At 45.2% G+C, this 24,448-nt stretch overlaps 1 protein-coding gene across 1 annotated transcript in view; it reads left to right on the top strand.

Annotated features, from left to right (window-relative positions):
• The window catches only part of KCNH1 (potassium voltage-gated channel subfamily H member 1), a 296,255-nt gene that overhangs the window by 64,777 nt on the left and 207,030 nt on the right, over positions 1-24,448 (top strand). Inside the window, exons 6-7 of the mRNA XM_054169248.1 lie at positions 911-1,303; positions 23,902-24,331. Coding sequence (XP_054025223.1) covers positions 911-1,303; positions 23,902-24,331 — 823 coding nt within the window. The remainder of the gene's footprint in view (positions 1-910; positions 1,304-23,901; positions 24,332-24,448) is intronic.

Genomic DNA, 24,448 nt, shown 5'->3' with positions numbered 1-24,448 from the left:
CCAGGCAGAAAGGGACCTGGGGGTACTGGTTGATGGAAGGCTGAACACGAGCCAGCAGTGTGCCCAGGCAGCCAAGAGGGCCAAGGGCATCCTGGCATGCATCAGGAACAGTGTGGCCAGCAGGAGCAGGGAGGTCATTGTGCCCCTGTACACTGCACTGGTTAGGCCACACCTTGAGTCCTGTGTCCAGTTCTGGGCCCCTCAGTTTAGGAAAGATGTTGAGTTGCTGGAAGGTGTCCAGAGAAGGGCAACAAAGCTGGGGAGGGGTTTGGAGCACATCCCTGTGAGGAGAGGCTGAGGGAGCTGGGGTTGCTTAGCCTGGAGAAGAGGAGGCTCAGGGGAGACCTTCTTGCTGTCTACAACTCCCTGAAGGGAGGTTGTAGACAGGTGGAGGTTGGTCTCTTCTCCCAGGCACCCAGCACCAGAATGAGAGGACACAGTCTCAAGCTGTGCCAGGGGAGGTTTAGGCTGGATGTTATGAAGAAGTTGTTGTTGGCCATTGGAATGTGCTGCCCAGGGAGGTGGTGGAGTCACCATCACTGGAAGTGTTTAAGAAGAGACTGGATGGGGTGCTCGGTGCCGTGGTTTAGTTGATTGGAAGTTGTTGGATGATAGGTTGGACTCAATCATCTCGAAGGTCTTTTCCAACCTGGTTAATTCAATTCAATTCAATTCAATTCAATTCTATTCTATTCTATTCTATTCTATTCTATCCTATCCTATCCTATCCTATCCTATCCTATCCTATCCTATCCTATCCTATCCTATCCTATCCTATCCTATCCTATCCTATTCTCTGGGACATGTATTCTTGTCAGCTGCTGCACTGAGCTTGAGAATCTCCATTGTGAAAAACCACTTAAAAAATGTAACTTGTTTTCTTTTTCTCTCGACATTTCTGTCACTGCAGGTCCTGCAGCTGGGCTCTGAAATTCTCCCCCAGTACAAGCAAGAGGCACCAAAGACTCCCCCACACATCATTTTGCATTACTGTGTTTTCAAGACCACCTGGGACTGGATCATCCTGATTTTAACTTTCTACACTGCTATTTTGGTCCCTTACAATGTCTCCTTTAAGACCAAACAGAACAATGTGGCGTGGCTGGTAGTGGACAGCATTGTCGATGTCATTTTTCTGGTGGACATAGTGCTCAATTTCCACACCACCTTTGTGGGGCCAGCAGGAGAGGTCATTTCTGATCCCAAGCTGATTCGCATGAATTACCTGAAGACGTGGTTTGTGATTGATCTGCTCTCCTGCTTGCCCTATGATGTCATCAATGCCTTCGAGAACGTCGATGAGGTCAGTATTCTACCTCTGCTTCCACCCCCTTATTATTACTTAATGGATGAGGGCAGGTGGGACAGAGAAGATAAAAGTGTATGCTTGTTACTCTATTGGGTTAGTGGCTGCCCACAGAGGTTTGGTTATGAGTCCTGCTGGATGGATCCATCTTTAACTGCACTGGGAAAGGCTGACATGGCCTGAAATCTGTGTTCATTTGCCTTCATTCTATGTCCTCAGAGTCATGGAGGACCAGCAGAACCTCTGTACAGCACTGAGGGAAACTGCATCAACTGACTTACTGTGGATAGCCAGAGCTGCTGTGTTAGAGTAGCTTCAGGGGTGACCTTATTGCTCTCTACAAGTACCTTAAGGGAGGTTGTAGGCAGGCAGAGGTTGGGCTCTTCTCCCAGGCAACCAGCACCAGAACAAGAGGACACAGTCTCAGGTTGCACCAGGGGAGGTTTAGCTGGATGTTAGGAAGAAGTTCTACCCAGAGAGAGTGATTGCCCATTGGAATGGGCTGCCTGGGGAGGTGGTGGAGTCACCATCATTGGAGGTGTTCAGGAGGAGACTTGATGGGGTGCTTGGTGCCATGGGTTAGTTGATTAGGTGGTGTTGGATGATAGGTTGGACGAGATGGTCTTGAAGGTCTTCTCCAACCTGGTCTATCCTATCCTATCCTATCCTATCCTATCCTATCCTATCCTATCCTATCCTATCCTATCCTATCCTACTCTATTCTACCCTATCCTATCCTATCCTATCCTATCCTATCCTATCCTATCCTATCCTATCCTATCCTATCCTATCCTATTCTATCCTATTCTGTAAAAACACACTGCACAAATTTGTATCAAGTTTAAAAGTATTTTTATTCAATGGTTTAAGCACAAGTAGGCAAACTATTGAATGCAGTGGAGAAAACCCTTATGTTATTTGATATTTAATTCCCTGGAGAGGTTTTCATTTTATGTAAAACTACAGGCTGAAATAACCCAAATGAGATCAAGCAAAAAAAGCCTTGTGAGACCTGCCCTTAAATATTTGTTTGCCATGAAGAAGACCCAGGCTGCAGATTGCTCTGCAGGGCTTCCACATGATACTTTGCTGTGGCACTGATAAAGACATGGAAGGAGTGGCCATCTCAGTTTCTGACATTTAGACTGAAAAATGGGAAGGCAAGAAGGAAATAAGGGTGAGAGACCAAAAAGGTTTCTTCCAAAAAGGAAGGAAGCTTTTCCTGCAGGAAAATCACCTGCAGGTGATTTTGCTGGAGGAACATTTCATCACTATAGACTGGTGCTGTGACCTGCAGATCATCACTGAGGAAAATACTTATACAGCCCTTGAGGTGTGCACAGCTGCTCTCAGAGTCGTGGTAGCAGTTCTGCAGAGAAATTCTTGTGGCATAAGTTTGATTTCTTCAGGTTCTCCACCTCAGTGTTGCCCTGTAACAGTGAGAAGCTGATTAGTTCTCCTATGGCTCTTCAGCAGTCTCTTCAATCAGTATAACAGTGTTAGGTTTAGTTATTCTAGCTGTCCTGGCCGAGGGGAAAAGCACATTTTTCTTGATGCTGTCCTTCCAAGACTCTTTGTCTCTATTTCCCCTAGTGGGTTCTGGCATTTAGCTGGTATAAATCATTGCAGAGTCATTATAGCAGAGTGGCCACTGGTGCAAATTGCTGTGCTTCTATTGTGGGCTTGCAGAGTAGTTTACAGGACCTAAGGGGCTTTGCCAGCAGCGTCAGCAGAGTAACACAGCACACATCAGGTGGGGGTTTAAGACAGTATGTGCTGATCACTGTGTCATGAACTGCCTGTAGAGAGAAAGAAAGCCTTTTAGTGAAGAATAAAACCCCAACCCTATCTTGAATGTGGAAAGACTTTGCTTTATGTCTTTTTCTCTGTTGTGGAGAGCATTCCCTTAAGGATCAAATCCTTTTCTTTCAAACATGCTGGTTTAAATTTTACTTACCTCTAATCCTGGATTACACACCATATTACCTCACAGTTGCCTTGAGTTAGCTGTGAGGCTGCACTGTGCAGGCTGCAAGTAGCCCAGCTGGATTGTTACCTGTGTGTCACTTGTGTTACCTGTAGGAATGTTGCCAAAAGTAAATCCCTTGGAGCCATAGACTGGAGTTATTAGACAACCATGGCTGCTGCAGGCATTTAGTTTTCAGTCCTAATGTGAATTGCTCTTAAAAGAATGCCAGAGATTAAATGATACCAAGTGTCAGCAGAGGTGATGAAATGAGATGAAGTGTGAATTGTTGTTTTCATGGTTGGATGTTTCCATATAGGATTTTAAACAGAGGAGAATCTTGACTTTACAGTATCACAGTATCACAGTATTACCAAGGTTGGAAGAGACCTCAAAGATCATCAAGTCCAACCTGTCACCACAGACCTCATGACTAGACCATGGCACCAAGTGCCACATCCAATCCCCTCTTGAACCCCTCCAGGGATGGTGACTCCACCACATCCCTGGGCAGCACATTCCAATGGCTGACAACTCTCTCTGGGAAGAATTTTCTCTTCACCCTGAGCCTAAACTTCCCCTGGCACAGCTTGAGACTGTGTCCCCAGTCCTTGCAGACTGTCCTTGCAGTCCTTGTAGTGAAGGGGGACTGAGGTAGGTGGAGTGTCACTGATTTTCTCTTGAAAGAAATGTCTCTGAAGGCACTGAGGATATCATGGAGGAACTAGCTTGACAAGTCAATTCCCTTTTAAGAGCACCATATTTATTGTGATGGGATTGAGCTGCAAGGGACACAGGGCCTCTGTATAGAAGGTGTTGAAGCTCTTTCAGCTTTGGGTGTTTGGGGAGTGTCTCGTCACTTAGCTCTTAACAGATGAAAGTGTGAAACAAATACTGCCATCTTTAAAATGATCCACCACTATAAGGTCAATTATAGTACATGAAACTGGAGATGATCAATATGATCAATACTAGGTTGAACATGAGCCAGCAGTGGGCCCAGGTGGCCAAGAAGGCCAAAGGCATCCTGGCATGCATCAGGAACAGTGTGGCCAGCAGGAGCAGGGAGGTCATCCTGCCCCTGTACTCAGCACTGGTTAGGCCACACCTTGAGTCCTGTGTCCTGTTCTGGGCCCCTCAGGTTAGAAAAGATGTTGAGATGCTGGAAGGTGTCCAGAGAAGGGCAACAAAGCTGGGGAGGGGTCTGGAGCACAGCCCTGTGAGGAGAGGCTGAGGGAGCTGGGGTTGCTTAGCCTGGAGAAGTGGAGACTCAGGGGAGACCTTCTTGCTGTCTACAACTGCCTAAAGGGAGGTTGTAGCCAAGTGGGGGTTGGTCTCTTTTCCCAGGCACCCTTCACCAGAACAAGAGGACACAGTCTCAAACTGTGCCAGGGGAAGTTTAGGCTGGATGTTAGGAAGAAATTCTTCCCAGAAAGAGAGATTGGCCATGGGAATGTGCTGCCCAGGGAGGTGGTGGAGTCACCATCACTGGAGATGTTTAGGAAGAGACTGGATGGGGTGCTTGGTGCCATGGTTTAGTTGATTAGATGGTGTTGGGTGATAGGTTGGACTTGATGATCTCAAAGGTCTTTTCCAACCTGGTTAATTCAATTCAATTCAATTCAATTCAATTCAATTCAATTCAATTCAATTCAGTTCAGTTCTGTTCTGTTCTGTTCTGTTCTGTTCTGTTCTATTTTAAGCAGATACCACTTTAAAAGAATCTCCTGTTGGGTTTTTTGTTTGTTTTGAAGTAACTTTTTGGTTTGTGATTTACTTCACTCTTCCATTGTAGGATAGAATGGAAAATATTTTAGTGAAACAAAATTGCATATGACTTCTGTGTTTTGAAATTGCCTGAAAAACTCTTTGGGTTTGTTGCAGTTTGAAACATTAGTGTATTTTGAATTCACATTTTTGAATGTAATTGAAATTCCAATTTCCTCTCTGCACAGTTGAGAATATTTTTGTCCACAAAAATAATTTGAATTCATTAACTATTAATCAGTACAACTATTAATAACTACAATTAATACAAGAGGCACTTAAGTATGAATAGCCACATTCCACAGATGGAGGAGGAAAGAAAAAACATTAATGTCTTTGTTCAAGGCTGTATATTTAAATATCAGAATGTATGAAGCTTCTGATCTCAAATGCTGTGCTCAAAGAGATAGCAAAGTATCTGAGATGTGAACAGAACTGCACAAACAAAGGAACAAATAGCTGTAGAGAAATTTCTGTTCTTACTATATATCTTTATTGATGATCTGGAGGAGGGCATTGAGTCCATCATCAGTACATTTGAATATGACACCAAGCTAGGGGCAGGAGTTGATCTGTTAGAGGGTAGGAGAGCTCTGCAGAGAGACCTACACAGACTGGACAGATGGACAGAGACCAAGGGCATGAGATTGAGCACATCTAAGTACAGGGTTCTACACTTTGGCCACAACAACCCCATGCAGTGCTACAGGCTGGGGTCAGGGTGGCTGGAGAGCAGTCAGGCAGAAATGGATGTGGGGGTATCGGTTGATGGTAGGCTGAACATGAGCCAGCAGTGTGGCCAGGCAGCCAAGTGGGCCAATGGCATCTTGGCCTGTATCAGGAACAGTGTGGCCAGCAGGAGCAGGGAGGTCATTCTGCCCCACTACACTGTGGCTAGGCCACACCTTGAGTCCTGTGTCCAGTTCTGGGCCCCTCAGTTTAGGAAAGAGGTTGAGTTACTGGAAGGTGTCCAGAGAACGGCAATGAAGCTGGGGAGGAGTTTGGAGCACAGCCCTATGAAGAGAGGCTGAGGGAGCTGGGGTTGCTTAGACTGGAGAAGAGGAGGCTCAAGGGTGACCTTCTTGCTGTCTACAACTACCTGAAAGGAGCTTGTAGACACGTGGGGGCTGGTCTCTTCTTCCAGACAACCAATACCAGAACAAGAGGACACAGTCTCCAGCTGCACCAGGGGAGGTTCAGACTGGATGTTAGGAAGAAGTTCTTCACAGAGAGATTGGCCATTGGAATGTGCTGCCCAGGGAGCTTGTGGAGTCACCATCACTGGAGGTGTTTAGGAGGAGACTGGATAGGGTGCTTGGTGCCATGGTTTAGTTGATCAGATGGTGTTGGGTTATAGGTTGCACTTGATGATCTTGAAGGTCTCTTCCAACCTGATTAATTCTCTTCTCCTCTTCTCTTCTCTTCTCTTCTCTTCTCTTCTCTTCTCTTCTCTTCTCTTCTCTTCTCTTCTCTTCTCTTCTCTTCTCTTCTCTTCTCTTCTCTTCTCTTCTCTTCTCTTCTCTTCTCTTCTCTTCTCTTCTCTTCTCTTCTCTTCTCTTCTCTTCTTTTATATTCTATCCTATCCTATCCTATCCTATCCTATCCTATCCTATCCTATCCTATCCTATCCTATCCTATCCTATCCTATCCTGTATGAAAGGAAAGTTATAAATGTTTCTCCCAGCTTTTCTGTATGGGAAGCTCATTATGCAATTAAATACAAATTACCTTCTCAACCTGCCATAGAACTTTATGGAAAGAAAATATTTCAGTGATTGATGAATCAACTTAATGCTTAGCTCAACATTTCTATTTTTAAGACAGCGTGTCGTGCTGTAGTATTGCTTGAGCATGAGAAGAAAATATTGGTCTAACATAGCCCTTAAAACATGTGGTATTAATCTCTGAGTTTGAATGATACATTTGGCAGTAACCGTTTACAGTAATTCGTATTATCCCTTACTTAAGTCAATAACATTATCCTCCAAAGTAGGTGATATCTCTTTGTGTTCAGGCATCAAACAGTAGATGTAATAAAAACAACAGGCTTAAAGAAACTTCCACAATTTTTGCCAATGCCATTTAAGACTTTGAATTCCAAGGAGAAGTTGAACCATTCTTTTTGCAGTGTCAGCCTGAGCAATTTTCTGCTGTGGCTTTCAGCCATAAAGCCATAAAGCTATCATTTATATTGGGGGGAAAAAATAATCTAATTTATTACATGTGACACTGATGTTGTGAAACCTCATGGTGGGACTGGAATTATGTCATCACTCATATAAATCTCTGAAACAGGGAGTTTGGGGTAGTAATTGCTATCTGCATTTGAATGGGACACTGTGATCAATTGTTGGCTGATATCAAGTTGAGAACCATATATTGCTGTGTCCAGTTCTGGGCCCTTCAGTTTGAGAAGAACATTGAGACACTTGAATGTGTCCAGAGAAGGGCAGCGAGGCTGGGGAGAGGCCTTGAGCACAGCCCTGTGAGGAAAGGCTGAGGGAGCTGGGGTTGTTTAGCCTGGAGAAGAGGAGGCTCAGGGGAGACCTTCTTGCTCTCTACAACTACCTGAAAGGTGGTTGTAGCCAGGAGGGGGTTGGTGTCTTTTCTCTAGCAACCAGCACCAGAACAAGAGGACACAGTCTCAGGCTGCACCAGTGGAAGTTTAGGCTGGAGGTGAGGAGAAAGTTCTTCACTGAGAGAGTCATTCACCTTTGGAATGTGCTGCCCAGGGAGGTGGTGGAGTCACCATCCCTGGAGGTGTTGAAGAGGGGATTGGATGTGGCACTTGGTGCCATGGTTTAGTCATGAGGTCTGTGGTGACAGGTTGGACTCGATGATCTTTGAAGTCTTTTCCAGCCTTGGTGATTTGGTGGTTCTGTGATCACTTTTCCTAATTGAGAGGGAAGAGAAATAAATGCATAGTAAGAGATCACCAGGAAAGATACATTCAATATAAATGAAAGAGTGTTCACTTAAGTGGGTGAATAAGATTGAAGCTAGCATGTAAGCAAAGAAGAAATGCAGCTTTGAAAGCACAAAATGTGGAATGATAATAAAAACAAAAGGTCCTAGAAAAAACAGGATGCAGAAGTAATAGAAGTAAATTAAGCTACTTAGTGCTAAGTGAGTGTGATGGAGCTGCAAAATAAATACTGAGCTGAGAGGGGGAGAAATGAATATGTGCTGGTCAGATTGTTGGCAACTCTCTGAGGCAGTACTTTCGCAATAGATTAATTTAAAGCTTATTAGTGGAATGGTCTCCCATGTGAATACAAATTAGCTATCTAGGAATTACTGAAGTAGCTGCCCTGAAATTTCCCTAGATTGTTTTTTACTGTTTGCTTGCAGTAAAGAACAAGGAATCACATTTATACATTTATTTATATAACAAATAGAAATTTGTATTTTTATGGAATAAACAGGGACCTGTAAAGAAAGATTTGGGGTTAGATGAATTTTGCAAACTAGATAGATAGTTTTTATTAAAGTCTTTTAAACTGTAACCAGCTGCATAACAGGAAATCTGTTTGAAGCAGCAGGTAGCTCACCACTCCTCCTTGCATCTGTCCACTTAGGCAATGCTGTGTTTTGCACGTTAGTCTGTTGATAAATCCAGTAATGAATGAATGTTTTCCTGTGGCTAATTAAAATTAATGAAGTCATAACCTACCTTTGATGTAATGCCTGCAACAAAGCAGGTAGGTATCCCAGAATAGAATAGAATAGAACAGAACAGAATAGAATAGACCAGGTTGGAAGAGACCTTCAAGATCATCGTGTCCAACCCATTAACCAATCCAACACCACCTAATCAACTAACCCATGGCACCAAGCACCCCATCAAGTCTCCTCCTGAACACCTCCAATGATGGTGACTCCACCACCTCCCCAGGCAGCCCATTCCAATGGGCAATCATTCTCTCTGTGTAGAACATCTTCCTAACCTCCAGCCTAAACCTCCCCTGGCGCAGCCTGAGACTGTGTCCTCTTGTTCTGGTACTGGCTGCCTGGGAGAAGAGACCAACATCCGCCTGTCTACAACCTCCCTTCAGGTAGTTGTAGAGAGCAATAAGGTCTCCCCTGAGTCTCCTCCTCTCCAGGCTAAGAGTATGATCCAGGCAGGCAGAGGAAATGTCAGCAATCTGTGTTTCTTGGAAGTGGTGAAAATAAATGAGAAAGAATTAGTGAGGCTCTCTGGACTGGCTGACTCCTTACTGGTGCTCTTGGGAAGGGTCAAGCAATTGAATTGCTGTGCATGGTGGGACAGCGGGAGGGCTGGAGTTTGGAACTTGGGCTGGACAGCATGGTGGTGGTGGTTTACGTGGTTGGGTTATCTGCTTATGAGAGAGCCCTGAAAAATAGGGCAAAGCCCAAAGGAGATGAGTCCTCTGTGCCATAACCTGCCAGAAGCCCTTGGAGCAAGGCTGAGGGAGTCATTGGTGTGACTCCTTGTGGTGGTTTGAGCCTTAACTGGGAGTTAAGAGCTCAGATGGGGGCAAGGCTGAGTATCTCTTCCCCCACTCCCCCCTTCTCCCTCCCAACAGAGAGGGAAAAAAAAGGAAGGAGCAAATCCACCAAACAATAATTTGGAGTCAGCTTGGAAGTAGAGAGGTGAAGAGTTTTCTTTAAACAAAATATATATATATATATATATATATATATATATATATATATATATATATATATAAAACAGGTAAGGTTCACAACCAGGCAACCAGCACCAGAACAAGGGGACAGTCTCAACCTGTGCCAGGGGAAGTTTAGGCTGGAGGTGAGGAGGAAGTTCTTCACTGAGAGAGTCATTGGTCATTGGAATGTGCTGCCCAGGGAGGTGGTGGAGTCACCATCCCTGGAGGTGTTCAAGAGGGGATTGGACGTGGCAGTTGGTACCATGGTCTGGTCATGGGGTTTGTGGTGACAGGTTGGACTCGATGATCCTCGAGGTCTCTTCCAACCTTGGCGATACTGTGAGACTGTGATACAAGGGCAAGGAACAAGGATGGATGGGAGTAGGACAAAAAAAAAAAGAATACAAAACCAGTCTGTCTCTGAAGAGGTGCAGAGGCAGCGGGGAGGAGGATCAGCCCCGACCACGTGGCAGAGGAGCAGGAGGGCAGCTGCAGTAGCTCTCATCCAGGAGAGGCAGGAGCCAAAAGGAGAGCTAATAGCTGCAATGCCCTGCTTTTTATACCCTATCTCGGCAGGGAGGGGGGAGTGGAACAGACTCAGCTTTGTGGGGGTGGGGGTGGGGTGGGGTGGGGGTGGGGGTGGGGGTGAGGTGGGGTGGGGAAACACTCTGCAGGGAGTGCAAAGTACCTGCAAGCCCTCCCCCCTGCTTTTGTTTTTTGTTTGCAGAATGGGTGCTAACCCACCACACTCCTAAGTAGTTTTGAGAGCTTCAGAAGGAGCCTGGGGGCCTTGGCCTGCAAAAGAAAAGAAAGGTAGTCATGGAGGCCTCCTTATATGACTTTTGTAGGTCTTCTGGACTGCAGCATAGCCCCAAGGGACTGTGCCAGGCAGCAATTACTCCTTAAAAGGCAGGTAAATGGAAGGAGTACTTGGGGAAGTACAAATGGGATAAAGCAAACTGCCCGGGTATAAACCAGGCTTCAAATCAGCACTTACTGTTCACAGCCTCTTGAGGACTTGATTCAGGATGTTTCTTCTTTATTTACTGTTTGTTTGTTTTTTCCTGATGAAATATGAGTTTCTGACTTCCCTTAGAAACTCAACCTGCGTGTTACCAATGAAGTGCCTTTTTTATGATACCCTCTGAAGGAGCAGGTTACCTTTTGCTGCAAATCCTGTTTTCCAGTGTGGGTTGGTGCTGTACACAGGTACTGCAGAGCTCTTATGCCATTTAACCCATTCAGGGTTTAGTTCTTTCCTCTGCTCTAAGCCTTCTTAAAGCACCTACTTTATTTAAATTCTGCTTGCTTCCCTGATCTTCCCCAGGTTCATAAACCTTGGCAGCTCTAAGACATCTGCACTGCCTGCTGATGGACAACCCCTCCCAAAAGAGAATACCGGAGGAATCATAGGATCAATGAGGTTGGAAAAGACCTCAAACATCATCAAGTCCAACCTGTCACCCAACACCTCAGGACTAACTAAACCATGGCACCAAGTGCCATGTCCAATCTCCTCTTGAACACCTGCAGGGATGGTGACTCCACCACCTCCCTGGGCAGCACATTCCAATGGCTAACCACTCTCTCTGTGAAGAACTTTCTCCTCAACTCCAGCCTAAACCTCCCCTGGCACAGTTTGAGACTGTGTCCTCTTGTTCTGGTGCTGGTTGCCTGGGAGAAGAGACCAACCCCTACCTGGCTACAACCTCCCTTCAGGTAGTTGTAGAGAGCAATAAGGTCTCCCCTGAGCCTCCTCTTCTCCAGGCTAAGCAACCCCAGCTCCCTCAGCCTCTCCTCACAGGGCTGTGCTCCAAACCCCTCCCCAGCTTTGTTGCCCTTCTCTGGACACCTTCCAGCAACTCAACCTCTTTCCTAAACTGAGGGGGCCAGAACTGGACACAGTAGTCTGTCTATATAAGCTATTCAGTCTGTATGAGGCTAAAAGAATTAAAATGCTGAATTACATTTTCAGTGATAAAATACATGGTGATAGCCATAGAAGATAGCCAGATAGGTTAGCCAGAGGAAAGCTAATTGAATATATTAGATTCTGAAGGATTTCAAACAAGCTTCTCTTACAGTGGTTCTTACACTGCATAGAAGTGGAAGCATGTTTTAAGAGATGTCAATCAGTTGCTGTTCTTTCTCCTCCATTCAGCATACTTGTATTGATCTGAGGCAGAAGGTCAGATGAGATGACAAAGAGTATTTATTTGAGTAGCTAAATGGTTGCTTTATAGTCTATTTTGTATTAGAAATTGGATTAGAATTGGAAAGATGGAGTAGCATTAGATGCCAGTAACACAGAATCTTACTTGGGTCTTTTGCTTCTTGGAGATAGCTAAAAATCTTCTGGAACTAGTGGCTTCTTTGAATCCAAACATTGGGAAGCAGATTGCTGCCTGTCAGGGGTAAATTTTTTTGCTGAATATTATGGAAAGTAGGATTTCTTTATCCTTGTTCTTCGAGTACAAAAAAAGGGAGAGTTTCTATTTGTTGGTTTTCTGAGTGTGCCTTTGTGTTTGTAAGGCAGGAATGGACATAGTTTTATAACTGAAAAATCAGCCCTGTGCTGTATGTGTGAATTATTGCTGCTTCTTCCTCAATTCTTACCAAGCTCACAGCTGGCTGACTGAAATAAGCTTTGTGAGTCTAGAGATCTGTTTCCTCAGTGCTGACAACCACAGCAGTAACCAGAGGGTTTAGGTATCGATTTTGGCCTGTGTGCATGACGTTATCTCATCAGCTGGTTGCTAAATTTGACAACCTGTAGGAAAGGTCATGTTCTCAGACCTAATTAAGAAAACCAGTAGAAGCAAATTACAGGAATGGGAGTTCTTATAATGACCAGCCAGGGCTGCCAGGTTACTGCAGATAGGCAGAGCCAGGCTGTGGCACAACTGACTCCAGAATCAAACGTCAAGCAAGAAGGCAGTGCTCTGCAGGGCTCTTGCCTCACTTATGGTGGTGATGCATTCTGTTTACTGCCTCTTTTGTACTGTTTCTTTCTCATCCTTTTAAAGCTTAGCTTTTAGTCTACTGCATCTCCCTTTAATTGAGATGAAGCCTGAGTTTAACCATTTCCATATAAGAGAAAACTGCTGGAGGACTTAGATTCTTGCCAATACTAAAACAGATAGCAAGTGGCAAGTAAATTATACTTCCTAGAAAAACTCTTAATGCTTAGGGGTCTTTCTGCACACATGGAAAGTAAATCATGGCCTAAAAAAACAAATACTGCCATACAGTTTTAATCTGGTTCTAAAGTGCTACTACAGCTGTAGGAGGTGGGATGAAAGTTGTATTTTAGTTATTTTCCAAAGTATACATCCTACGTCTTGTTTGGAAGGGAAAAGAAATTATTTGTTTGTTTATTTGTTTGCATGCTGGAGGTAATTTTTATTTAGAATAGAATAGAATAGAATAGAATTAACCAGGTTGGAAAAGACCTTTGAGAACATCGAGTCCAGCCTACCACCCAACACCATCTAATCAACTAAACCATGGCACCAGGGATGGTGACTCCACCACCTCCCTGGGCAGCACATTCCAAAGGCCAATCCCTCTTTCTGGGAAGAACTTCTTCCTAACATCCAGCCTAAACCTCCCCTGGTGCAGCTTGAGACTGTGTCCTCTTGTTCTGGTGCTGGTTGCTTGGGAGAAGAGACCAACCCCCACCTGGTTACAACCTCCCTTCAGGGAGGTGTAGACAGCAAGAAGGTCTCCCCTGAGCCTCCTCTTCTCCAGGCTAAGCAACCCCAGCTCCCTCAGCCTCTCCTCACAGGGCTGTGCTCCAGACCCTTCCCCAGCCTTGTTGTCCTTCTCTGGACACCTTCCAGCAACTCAACATCTTTCCTAAACTGAGGGGCCCAGAACTGGACACAGGACTCAAGGTGTGGCCTAACCAGTGTGGTGTACAGGGGCAGGATGACCTCCTTGCTCCTGCTGGCTGCGCTGTTCCTGATGCAAGCCATCATGGCATTGGCCTTCTTGGCCACCTGGGCAGTCCTTTAAACAATTCTTTTCCCTGTGAGGAATTTTATTGTTTGATGAACTGAATTTTGCATGGCAAATTAACAGCAGCAACTATTTTTTTTTGTATGTACAGCATCCAGCACTGCAGTATTCAGTGTTAGTGTTCTTGGGGACCACAGTGGCACCATAAACTGATAATTACTCTGTATAGCCCATATGTTTTCAAATCTTTTCACAAAGGACTTCAACACAGTGTCTCTTCTCTTTCTCATTTTATCCATGTGAAAGTAATGGCACAAATCCAGGCTGGGCAGGGACTGGCTGGAAAGCAGCCCTGAGGAGAGAGACTTGGGGGTGCTGGGGGACGAGAAGCTCAACAGGAGCTCTCAGTGTGCACTTGCAGCCCGGAAAGCCAATCAGATCCTGGACTGCAGAAAGAGAAGTGTGGCCAGCAGGGCAAGGGAGGTGATTCTCCCCCTCTGCTCAGCTCTGGTGAGACCCCACCTGCAGTACTGCCTCCAGGTCTGGAGCCCCTATTACAAGAGGGATCTAGAGGTGCTGGAAGGTGTCCAGAGAAGGGCCACGAGGATGATCAGAGGGCTGGAGCACCTCTCCTGTGAGGACAGACTGAAGGAGTTGGGGCTGTTCAGTCTGGAGAAGAGAAGGCTCCGAGGTGACCTAATTGTGGCCTTCCAGTATCTGAAGGGGGCTACAAGAAGGCTGGGGAGGGACTTGTCAGGATGTCAGGGAGTGATAGGACTAGGGGGAATGGAATGAAGCTGGAGGTGGGGAGATTCAGGCTGGAGGTGAGAGTGGTGAAGCCCTGGACTGGGTTGTCCAGGGAGGTGGTTGAGGCCCCATCCCTGGAGGTGTTTAAGCCCAGGCTGGATGAGGCTCTGGGCAGCCTGATGTAGTGTGGGGTGTCCCTGCCCATGGCAGGGGGGTTGGAACTAGATGATCCTTGTGGTGCCTTCCTACCCTGACTGATACTATGATACTATGAAATGTTATGTTATCTAAAGCAAAGCTAAATCTAAACCATGGATATCCTGCATCCCATGTTTGGAATGATTACTTATGTGGCTGTGATACAAGTGTGGACTGACAGTTGCTAAGGTCCTACAGAAAATGAGATATATGAGGAAATCTGTGTAAATGTGCACAGTATATAGCGAGAAGTTCTAATTAATCACATTTTACAGGTGGGCATTTACTTGGGGTGGCATTTCAGGGATAAACTTACAAAGCAGTCTCCTTGACCATTAAATGTGGGTCCTGCTGTGCTCTAGGACTGACCCTGGTCCGTTTTTCTGTTGTGTTTGAGCTGCAGTTCCCCTCTGCAACAGTAGTGTGGAAGAGAGGTGAAGGAAGGGAAGTAGTTGTATTTACTGTGTTAGGGACTTTTGACATTCATGCTTGCTCAGTCAGCAAACACAAAGTTATTGCTGCTGGCTCAGTGGTTTGAGTTTGCCCTTTGGATTGGAGGGGAATCACTATAGGTTCTTCCATTTTTCTATACCATCCATCACTGGCAATGAAAGTAAACCTGCCAACCTAATAAATATTTGTCAACTGCTCTATGTGGGCATGGAAATGAGAATCTTTATTTAGTCATTCAGCTACTTCAAACAAATTCCTGTGAAAATCAGCATTTTCTGCCACACTTGACTAGGTGCTGCATTTTTAAGTGCATGCTCCATGCAAGTTCTCTCTGTAACAAAATATAGTGGAAACACTATTGGTTTACCTTGGCCATGTAACAGATAGCTTCTGCATACCCCCAGGGTTTCTGCTCTATAGAGTGCTAATAGTTGAAAGTGCCTGAGCAATTCAGGCAATATGCTGTGCTCAGCACTGGTTAGGCCACACCTAGAGTACTGTGTGCAGTTCTGGGCCCCTCAGTTTAAGAAGGACATTGAGACACCTGAACGTGTCTAGAGAAGGGCAACAAGGCTGGGGAGAGGCTTCAAGCACAGCCCTGTGAGGAGAGGCTGAGGGAGCTGGGGTTGCTTAGCCTGGAGAAGAGGAGGCTCAGGGGAGACCTTCTTGCTGTCTACAACTCCCTGCAGGGAGGCTGTAGCCAGGTGCGGGTTGGTCTCTTCTCCCAGGCACCCAGCACCAGCACAAGAGGACACAGTCTCACACTGCTCCAGGGGAAGTTTAGGCTGGATGTTAGGAAGAAGTTCTTCCCAGAAAGAGAGATTGGCCATTGGAATGTGCTGCCCAGGGAGGTGGTGGAGTCACTGTCCCTGGAGGTGTTCAAGAGGGGATTGGACGTGGCACTTGGTGCCATGGTTTAGTAGTCATGAGGTATTGGGTGACAGGTTGGCCTTGATGATCTCTGAGGTCTTTTCCAACCATATTGATTCTATGATTCTACGATTAACTTTGGGTTGCTCTTTCTCTGACTGCCACACAAAAGTTCCTTATGATGATCCTTTAGAGCAGAGCATCTGAGGCTGACTGAGGGCACCTGCAGTGCAATTTCTACTGAGGTTCATCTATTTCATTTTGGCAGAAGGATCTTTGGATGTCTGTTAATCTGCTTCTCAGAGGTTATAAGAGTAGTAGCACATCCATCAAGAGAAGTAAATTAAGTTCAGATGCTTTTGTGTAACATTGTGGAGCCATCTGTATGGTAAAAGCATACAAATAATCTGCTTTGATAAGAGCATTAAAATGGGCAGTCAACTACAAGTACAGTTGTATTGTGGAAAGCAGCAATACAAAATTTTTGCCAGTTTTGAATCCAGTATTCCTGTGTTAAAATGTTACTTGCTAAGTTTAATGACAAAAAGGTTTCAAAAATATTCCTGATTTTTTTTTCCTACTGTGTCATCTAAGAAACAGTCTATTTAAAGTTTCCATTGTTCTGTCTGACAGCATCTGAACATGAGCCAGCAGTGTGCCGAGTTGGCCAGTGGCATCCTGGCCTGCATCAAGAATAGCGTGGCCAGCAGGAGCAGGGAAGTCATTGTGCCCTGTGCTCAGCACTGGTTAGGCCACACCTTGAGTCCTGTGTCCAGTTCTGGGCCCCTCAGTTTAAGAAGGACATTGAGACACTTGAACGTGTCCAGAGAAGGGCAACAAGGCTGGGGAGAGGTCTGGAGCACAGCCCTGTGAGGAGAGGCTGAGGGAGCTGGGGTTGCTTAGCCTGGAGAAGAGAGGCTCAGGGGAGACTTTCTGTACACTGCACACTGCACTGCACTGGTTAGGCCGCACCTTGAGACCTGTGTCCAGTTCTGGGCCCCTCAGTTTAGGAAGGAGGTTGACTTGCTGGAACGAGTCCAGAGAAGAGCAACAAAGTTGGTGAGGGGCTTGGAACACAGCCCTGTGAGGAGAGGCTGAGGGAGCTGGGGTTGCTTAGCCTGGAAAAGAGGAGGCTCAGGGGAGACCTTATTAATCTCTACAACTACCTGAAGGGAGGTTGTAGACAGATGGATGTTGGTCTCTTCTCCCAGGCAGCCAGTACCAGAACAAGAGGACACAGTCTCAGGCTGCGTCAGGGGAAGTTTAGGTAGGATGTTAGGAAAAAGTTCTATACAGAGAGAGCGATTACCCATTGGAATGGGCTGCCTGGGGAGGTGGTGGAGTCACCATCATTGGAGGTTTTCAGAAGGAGACTTGATGGGGTGCTTGGTGCCGTGGGTTAGTTGTTTGGGTGGTGTTGGATTGGTTGATGGGTTGGACGCAATGATCTTGAAGGTCTCTTCCAACCTGGTTTATTCTATGTATGTATTCTACGTATGTATTCTTGCTCTCTACAAGTCCCTGAAGGGAGGTTGTAGCCAGGAGGGGGTTGGTCTCTTCTACCAGGCACCCAGCACCAGAACAAGAGGACACAGTCTCAAGGTGTGCCAGTGGAAGTTTAGGCTAGAGGTGAGGAGAAAGTTCTTCACAGAGAGAGTTGTTAGCTGTTGGAATGTGCTTCCCAGGGAGGTAGTGGAGTCACTGTCCCTGGAGGTGTTTATGAAGAGATTGGGCGTGGAACTTGAAGCCTTGGTTTAGTAGTCATGAGGTGCTGGGTGACAGGTTGGACTCAATGATCTTTGAGGTCTTTTCCAACCTTTTTGATTCTATGATTCTATGATTCACTTAGAAATTTTTAAGAGAGCTCTATGAATAATTATTCCCCTGAGCATTTCTTCCTCTTGGTATTGATCTGTTTAGATCAGAGAAATCCTTTCCTCTGACGAAGTCAAAATGCTGCTAACAGGAAATATAAAAATAAATTACTCTGTACAAATCTTTTTTAGCTTTTTCTGAGCTTTTGGAGCCTTATTTGCCATGAGGTTGAGTGAAATATTGTGTCTGGTTTTTAATATTGCACACTGCCTTTCAACACAACCGAATCACGATTTTACTTTCTGTAAACAAGGAGGTTCTTTTTTGTACAAAGCCCCTAATTCTGCCTGCTTCTGTTCAGAATATGATAGCATCACTGCTTTCCACATGATGTAGTTTTGTCCCTTTAAAAATGCTTTTGCAAAAGTTCATATTTTTTTTGGTGAATTTCACAAGGTTCAGGTTCAGACTGGATGTTAGAAGGAAGTTCTTCACAGAGAGAGTGATTTGCCATTGGAATGTGCTGCCCAGGGAGGTGGTGGAGTCACCATCCCTGGAGGTGTTTAGGAGGAGACTGGATGAGGTGCTTGGTGCCATGGTTTAGTTGATTATATGATATTGGGTGATAGGTTGGACTTGATGATCTTAAAGTTCTCTTCCAACCTGGTTAATTCTGTAATTCTAGTTTTCTACAAGTGGAATTAGGATAAGAATACTCTAAAAGCAAATTAATTTGCCTTAAATGTTTTAAATCTACTTTCAAAAAATTTATTTTGTATTCCATTTTCCATATCCAAGTTCTTGAACTCCTCTTCTGTGATTCCCTCTCCTCAAATATTTCCAATCGTTGCTTTATTTCCCCCCCCGCTTCCAATTAAGAATTGCAGAATCACAGAATCACCAAGGTGGGAAGAAACCTCAAAGATCATTGAGTCCAACCTGTCACCACAGACCTCATGACTAGACCATGGCACCACAAGCCCTATGAGGAAAGACTGAGGAAGCTGGGGTTGCTCAGCCTGCAGAGAAGGAGACTCAGGAGTGACCTTATCACTCTCTACAACTACCTGAAGGGAGGTTGTAGACAGACAGATGATGGTCTCTTCTCTCAGGCAGCCAGTACCAGAACAAGAGGACACAGTCTCAGGCTGCACCAGGGGAAGTTTAGGTTGGATGTGAGGAAGAAGTTCTATACAGAGAGAGTGATTGCCCATTGGAATGGGCTGCCTGGGGAGGTGGTGGAGTCGCCGTCATTGGAGGTTTTCAGGAGGAGACTTGATGGGGTGCTTGGTGCCGTGGGTTAGTTGATTAGGTGGTGTTGGATTGGTTGAGGGGTTGGACGCGATGATCTTGAAGGTCTCTTCCAACCTGGTTTATTCTATTCTATTCTATTCTATTCTATTCTATTCTATTCTATTCTATTCTATTCTATTCTATCAAATCCCCTTTTGAACACCTCCAGGGACAGTGACTCCACCACCTCCCTGGGCAGCACATTCCAATGGCTAACAACTCTGTGAACCAAATTCCAAACTTTTAAGTCTTTATTGAATAATTATTTTTGTCTTTGGTAGGAATCCAATTTCAATTATTTTATGTTGTATTCCATTTTCCATATCCAGTTTCTTAAACTCCCCTTCTACAGTTCCCACTCCTCAAATATTTCCAATCATTTCTTTCCCCCCCCTGCCCCCAATTAAGAAGTAACCAAATTTCAAACTTTTAAGTCTTTATTGAATGATTATTTTTGTCTTCAATAGGACTCCCAGTGACAAGCAGCATGTATTTTAAAAACACCTCCATGATGAATTTGAAGAACAGGTTTTGCACCACTATTTTTGAGTAAAAATAAAGCTGATGTTTAAAGGGTTGGGATGGAAAAAAAGTCCTGCCCTTGCCTGGCACTACTTGATTAAGAAGTTTGGTTTTGAGGCTGGAGCTGAAAGCAGGCTATTCCTGGAGAGCTCTCAAAATGTAAAGTATTACTGTTGGGCTATTGAAGTTTGTAAAGAAAAGGGAGAAATAGGCATTGAAAAAAAATAGAAGGCTGTGTTACGATGTTAGAATGCAGAGACCACCTGTGTTTGCCACTCAAGGATTTGCATATCCAGTTTAAAATGTAGTTATTGTAGAATCAATAAGGTTGGAAAAGATCTCAGAGATCATCAAGGCCAACCTGTCACCCAGTACCTCATGACTACTAAACCATGGCACCAAGTGCCACATCCAATCCCCTCTTGAACACCTCCAGGGACGGTGACTCCACCACCTCCCTGGGCAGCACATTCCAATGGCCAATTACTCTTTCTGTGAACAACTTTCTCCTCAGAGTATCACAGTCTCACAGTATAACTAAGGTCTGAAGAGACCGCAAGGATCATCGAGTCCAACCTGTCTCCACAGACCTCATGACTAAACCATGGCACCAAGTGCCACGTCCAATCTCCTCTTAAACACCTCCAGGGATGGTGACTCCACCACCTCCCTGGGCAGCACATTCCAATGACGAACGACTCGCTCAGTGAAGAACTTTCTCCTCACTTCAAGTCTAAACCTCCCCTGGCACAGCTTGAGACTGTGTCCCCTTGTTCTGGTGCTGGTTGCCTGGGAGAAGAGACCAACCCCTTCCTGGGTACAACCACCTTTCAGGTAGTTGTAGAGGGTAATTAGGTCACCCCTGAGCCTTCTCTTCTGCAGGCTAAGCAACCCCAGCTCCCTCAGCCTCTCCTCACAGGGCTGTGCTCGAGGCCTCTCCCCAGCCTTGTTGCCCTTCTCTGGACGCGTTCAGGTGTCTCAATGTCCTTCTTAAACTGTGGAGCCCAGAACTGGACACAGTACTCAAGGTGTGGCCTAACCAGTGCTGAGTACAGGGGCAGATTTATGGTACAGATTTTTGTGTTTTCCCCTTTGCTTTTCCTCTCCATACTGAGTGTTCAGAATGCAGAACCTGCTTCTTTCTCCTTTTTTCCTCCTATTACCCTGGCTGTTAGATCTTCTGCAAATACTGAATTGATAGTGTGCTCCCAGGTAAGAAATTAAGTCTGTCTCTGAAAATGAGTCAGTGTAATCATGACTAATTCAAGAAATAGAGGGGAAACACATTGCTGCTATCCTGGAGAACATGAGTCAATATGTTTTATGTAATTATTAAATGAAATATCTCTTTTAGTGCATTAAACCAGGTTAAGATAATGCAGCAGTTGTATTTATGCAGGAATAAACAAACTTCCAGTAAAACCTGGTGACCAGAAGTATGCAATTACACATTTCCAGAAATACTCATTAAACCAGCCTGCTTTAAATTTTAATCAGACTTCTGTGCATGATACAGCCCTGATAAGAAAGAGAGAAGGAAGAGAGAGAAAGGATTTTTGTGAAAGGCTATTCAGATCTCCTTGTGCTCAAAATGCCTTTGATCTTTTTAATTATTTATTTTTTATTTCATTTAACTTTTTGTGCATGGAATTGCAAATGTGCCTAAAAGTTAATGATGCTTGATTATGTTCTTTGGGAGTCACATCAGTATCAGCACAGAAATACTACATGGACAACAAGGCTGTCATAAAAGGAATGTGATGTGAGGCTTAGACGGCGGGATATGTCCAACAGCATGAGATTGAACACATCCAAGTGCCGGGTTCTGCACATTGGCCACAACAACCCCATGCAGAGCTACAGGCTGGGGTCAGAGTGGCTGGAGAGCAGTCAGGCAGAGAGGGACCTGGGGGTGCTGGTCGACGGTAGACTGAACATGAGCCTGCAGTGTGCCCAGGCAGCTAAGAGGGCCAATGGCATCCTGGCCTGCATTAGGAACAGTGTGGCCAGCAGGAGCAGGGAGGTCATTCTGCCCCTGTACACTGCACTGGTTAGGCTGCACCTCGAGTCCTGTGTCCAGTTCTGGGCCCCTCAGTTTAGGAAGGAGGTTGACTTGCTGGAGTGTGTCCAGAGAAGGGCAACGAAGTTGGTGAGGGGTTTGGAACACAAGCCCTATGAGGAGAGGCTGAGGGAGCTGGGGTTGCTTAGCCTGGAGAAGAGGAGACTCAGGGGTGACCTTATTATTCTCTACAACTACCTGAAGGGAGGTTGTAGACAGACGGATGTTGGTCTCTTCTCCCAGGCGGCCAGTACCAGGACAAGAGGACACAGTCTCAGGCTGCGCCAGGGGAGGTTCAGGCTAGATGTTAGGAAAAAGTTCTATACAGAGAGAGTGATTGCCCATTGGAATGGGCTGCCTGGGGAGGTGGTGGAGTCACCATCATTGGAGGTTTTCAGGAGAAGACTTGACGGGGTGCTTGGTGCCGTGGGTTAGTTGCTTGGGTGGTGTTGGATTGGTTGATGGGTTGGACGCGGTGATCTTGAAGGTCTCTTCCAACCTGGTTTATTCTATGTATGTATTCTATGTATGTATATTTGGAACAGGTAGGCTTTGTGTAGTCTGTGAGAATAATTATATCAGTGCATGAATTATAACATGGAAATAAAATCACAGGAAATGCACTGCTACACTGAAAAGTTACAAATCCTCAGGCACTTCCAGTATTTTTTGGCCTTTCTTATTTATCTTCCTGGTATATCTGAGCTAAATACTGCAAACTGTGTTAAACATCTGTAGTGGTTTGAGCCTTCACTGGGACTTAAGAGCTCAGATGGGGGCAAGGCTGAGAATCCCTCCCCAGCTCTCCCTTCCTCCCTCCCAACAGAGAAGAAAAAGAAAGGGAAGGAGCAAATTCACCAAGAAATAATTTGGAGTCGGCTTGGAAGTAGAGAGGTAAAGAGTTTTTCTTTAAAATATATATATATAAACCAATAACAGGTAAGGTTCACAAGGGCAAGGAACAAGGATGGATGGGAGGAAAAAAAACAAACCAGAATATAAAAACAGTCTCTCTCTGAAGAGGCATGGAGGCAGCAGGGAGAAGGATCAGGCCTGACCACCTGGCAGAGGAGCAGGAAGGCAGCTGCAGTAGCTCTTGTCCAGGAGAGGCAGGAGCCAAAAAGCAGCCCTAAGGACTGCAATGTCCTGCTTTTTATACCCTAGCTGGGCAGGGAGGGGGGAGTGGAGCAGACTCAGTTTCCCAGGGGGAAAACGCCCTGCAGGGAGGGCAAAGCACTCACAAGCCCTCCCCTGCCTTGTTTTCACCCATCACAACATCTGAGACATGATAGGACTTGCATTGCCCTGGACCTTGAGGAAGTCAGGAGTAGCCATAAGAGGTTCATGAATCCAGATGCTGGAGTGCATTCAATAGGCATCTGGTTATGCTCCTCTCAGCATTAGGTTTGTATAGTTTAGTGCTCCGTGGCTTCCACATTCATCTTCATTCTGCCTAAAGCAGCGTCAGGATCTTTAGGGCTTACTTGCACAACTGGACACACAATAGTCTGTCATTTGGATACCTTACAAATGTTTTTGGATACCTATTCAAGTAGTTTGAAAGGGGAATTCAGAGACCTGCAAAATGTGAGTGGCTACAGACAAGAGTGCATATATCCATCCCTGTGGTGGGTTGAAGTTTCCTCCCAGCATTAACTTTTTGCCAGACCAACTCAGAAGCAAATGAAGCTGTATTTACAAGCAAAAACTACACTCTACAATGGAATGCAATGAATGTGTACAAAATATACAGGAGTTACAATATTATACAGACATTTACAATTAGCAGACAACATGGAAACCCCCTGATCAAAAAACCCAAGGAAGCTGTTCGAATTGCCTCCCCAAACCCCCCTGTCCCAAGAGAGAGAGAGGAGAGAGAAAAGCAGTGGGTTAGACTTATCCAAGGCCAGCCAGAAGCACGTTATCTCTCCCGAGCAAAGCAAAACCAGCCAAGATCAGAAGAGAAGAGAAAAGGAATGGGGAGAATTGTTATGGTACAGCTCCTCTTATCCCATTTATCCTAAGAATTTGTTTAGAATAAACTTTTGTTTTCCTTTTTACACCCTTTTATTGATATTTTTCTACTTTTTTTTGCTTGAAATCTGTAACTGAATTTTAAAGGCATAGCCTAAAACCACCACAGTCCCTGAAGAGGGTCACTAACCTTTTCATGCTTCACAGTCTCTCCTTTCAGGTGCTATCTGATGACCTGCTATTTGTTGTGGATCACCTTACACCTTTGCAAACCACAGCTAGGAATATTGTTGCTTTAATATTAGATTCTAATGGTCATTGTGCTTTATCTTTCTAGGGCATCAGTAGCCTCTTCAGTTCACTCAAAGTGGTCAGGCTTCTTCGGCTGGGTCGTGTAGCTCGGAAGTTGGACCACTACATTGAATATGGAGCGGCAGTCTTGGTGCTGCTGGTGTGTGTGTTTGGTCTGGCAGCGCACTGGCTGGCCTGCATTTGGTACAGCATAGGAGACTATGAAGTTATCGATGAGGATACAAACACAATCCGAACTGAGAGCTGGCTCTATCAGCTGGGGATGTCGATAGGAACTCCGTACCGCTTTAACACATCAGGCTTTGGAAAATGGGAAGGTGGACCAAGCAAAGATTCAGTCTACATCTCCTCCTTGTATTTCACAATGACTAGCCTCACCAGTGTGGGATTTGGGAACATTGCTCCGACTACAGATGGAGAGAAGATCTTTGCTGTTGCTATGATGATGATTGGCTGTAAGTATTCGAGATTCTGTCTCTCCAACAGTGCCCAATAGGTGTTTCATGAATGCTGATCTCATAAGAACATCTGGGATGATGGCAAATATTATTGTGCAGCTTATAATAGTTTGG

Source organism: Dryobates pubescens, chromosome 2 (genome assembly GCF_014839835.1).
Source record: "Dryobates pubescens isolate bDryPub1 chromosome 2, bDryPub1.pri, whole genome shotgun sequence".
Taxonomy (NCBI): Eukaryota; Metazoa; Chordata; class Aves; order Piciformes; family Picidae; genus Dryobates; species Dryobates pubescens.
This window is presented reverse-complemented; position numbering and strand designations above follow the sequence as displayed.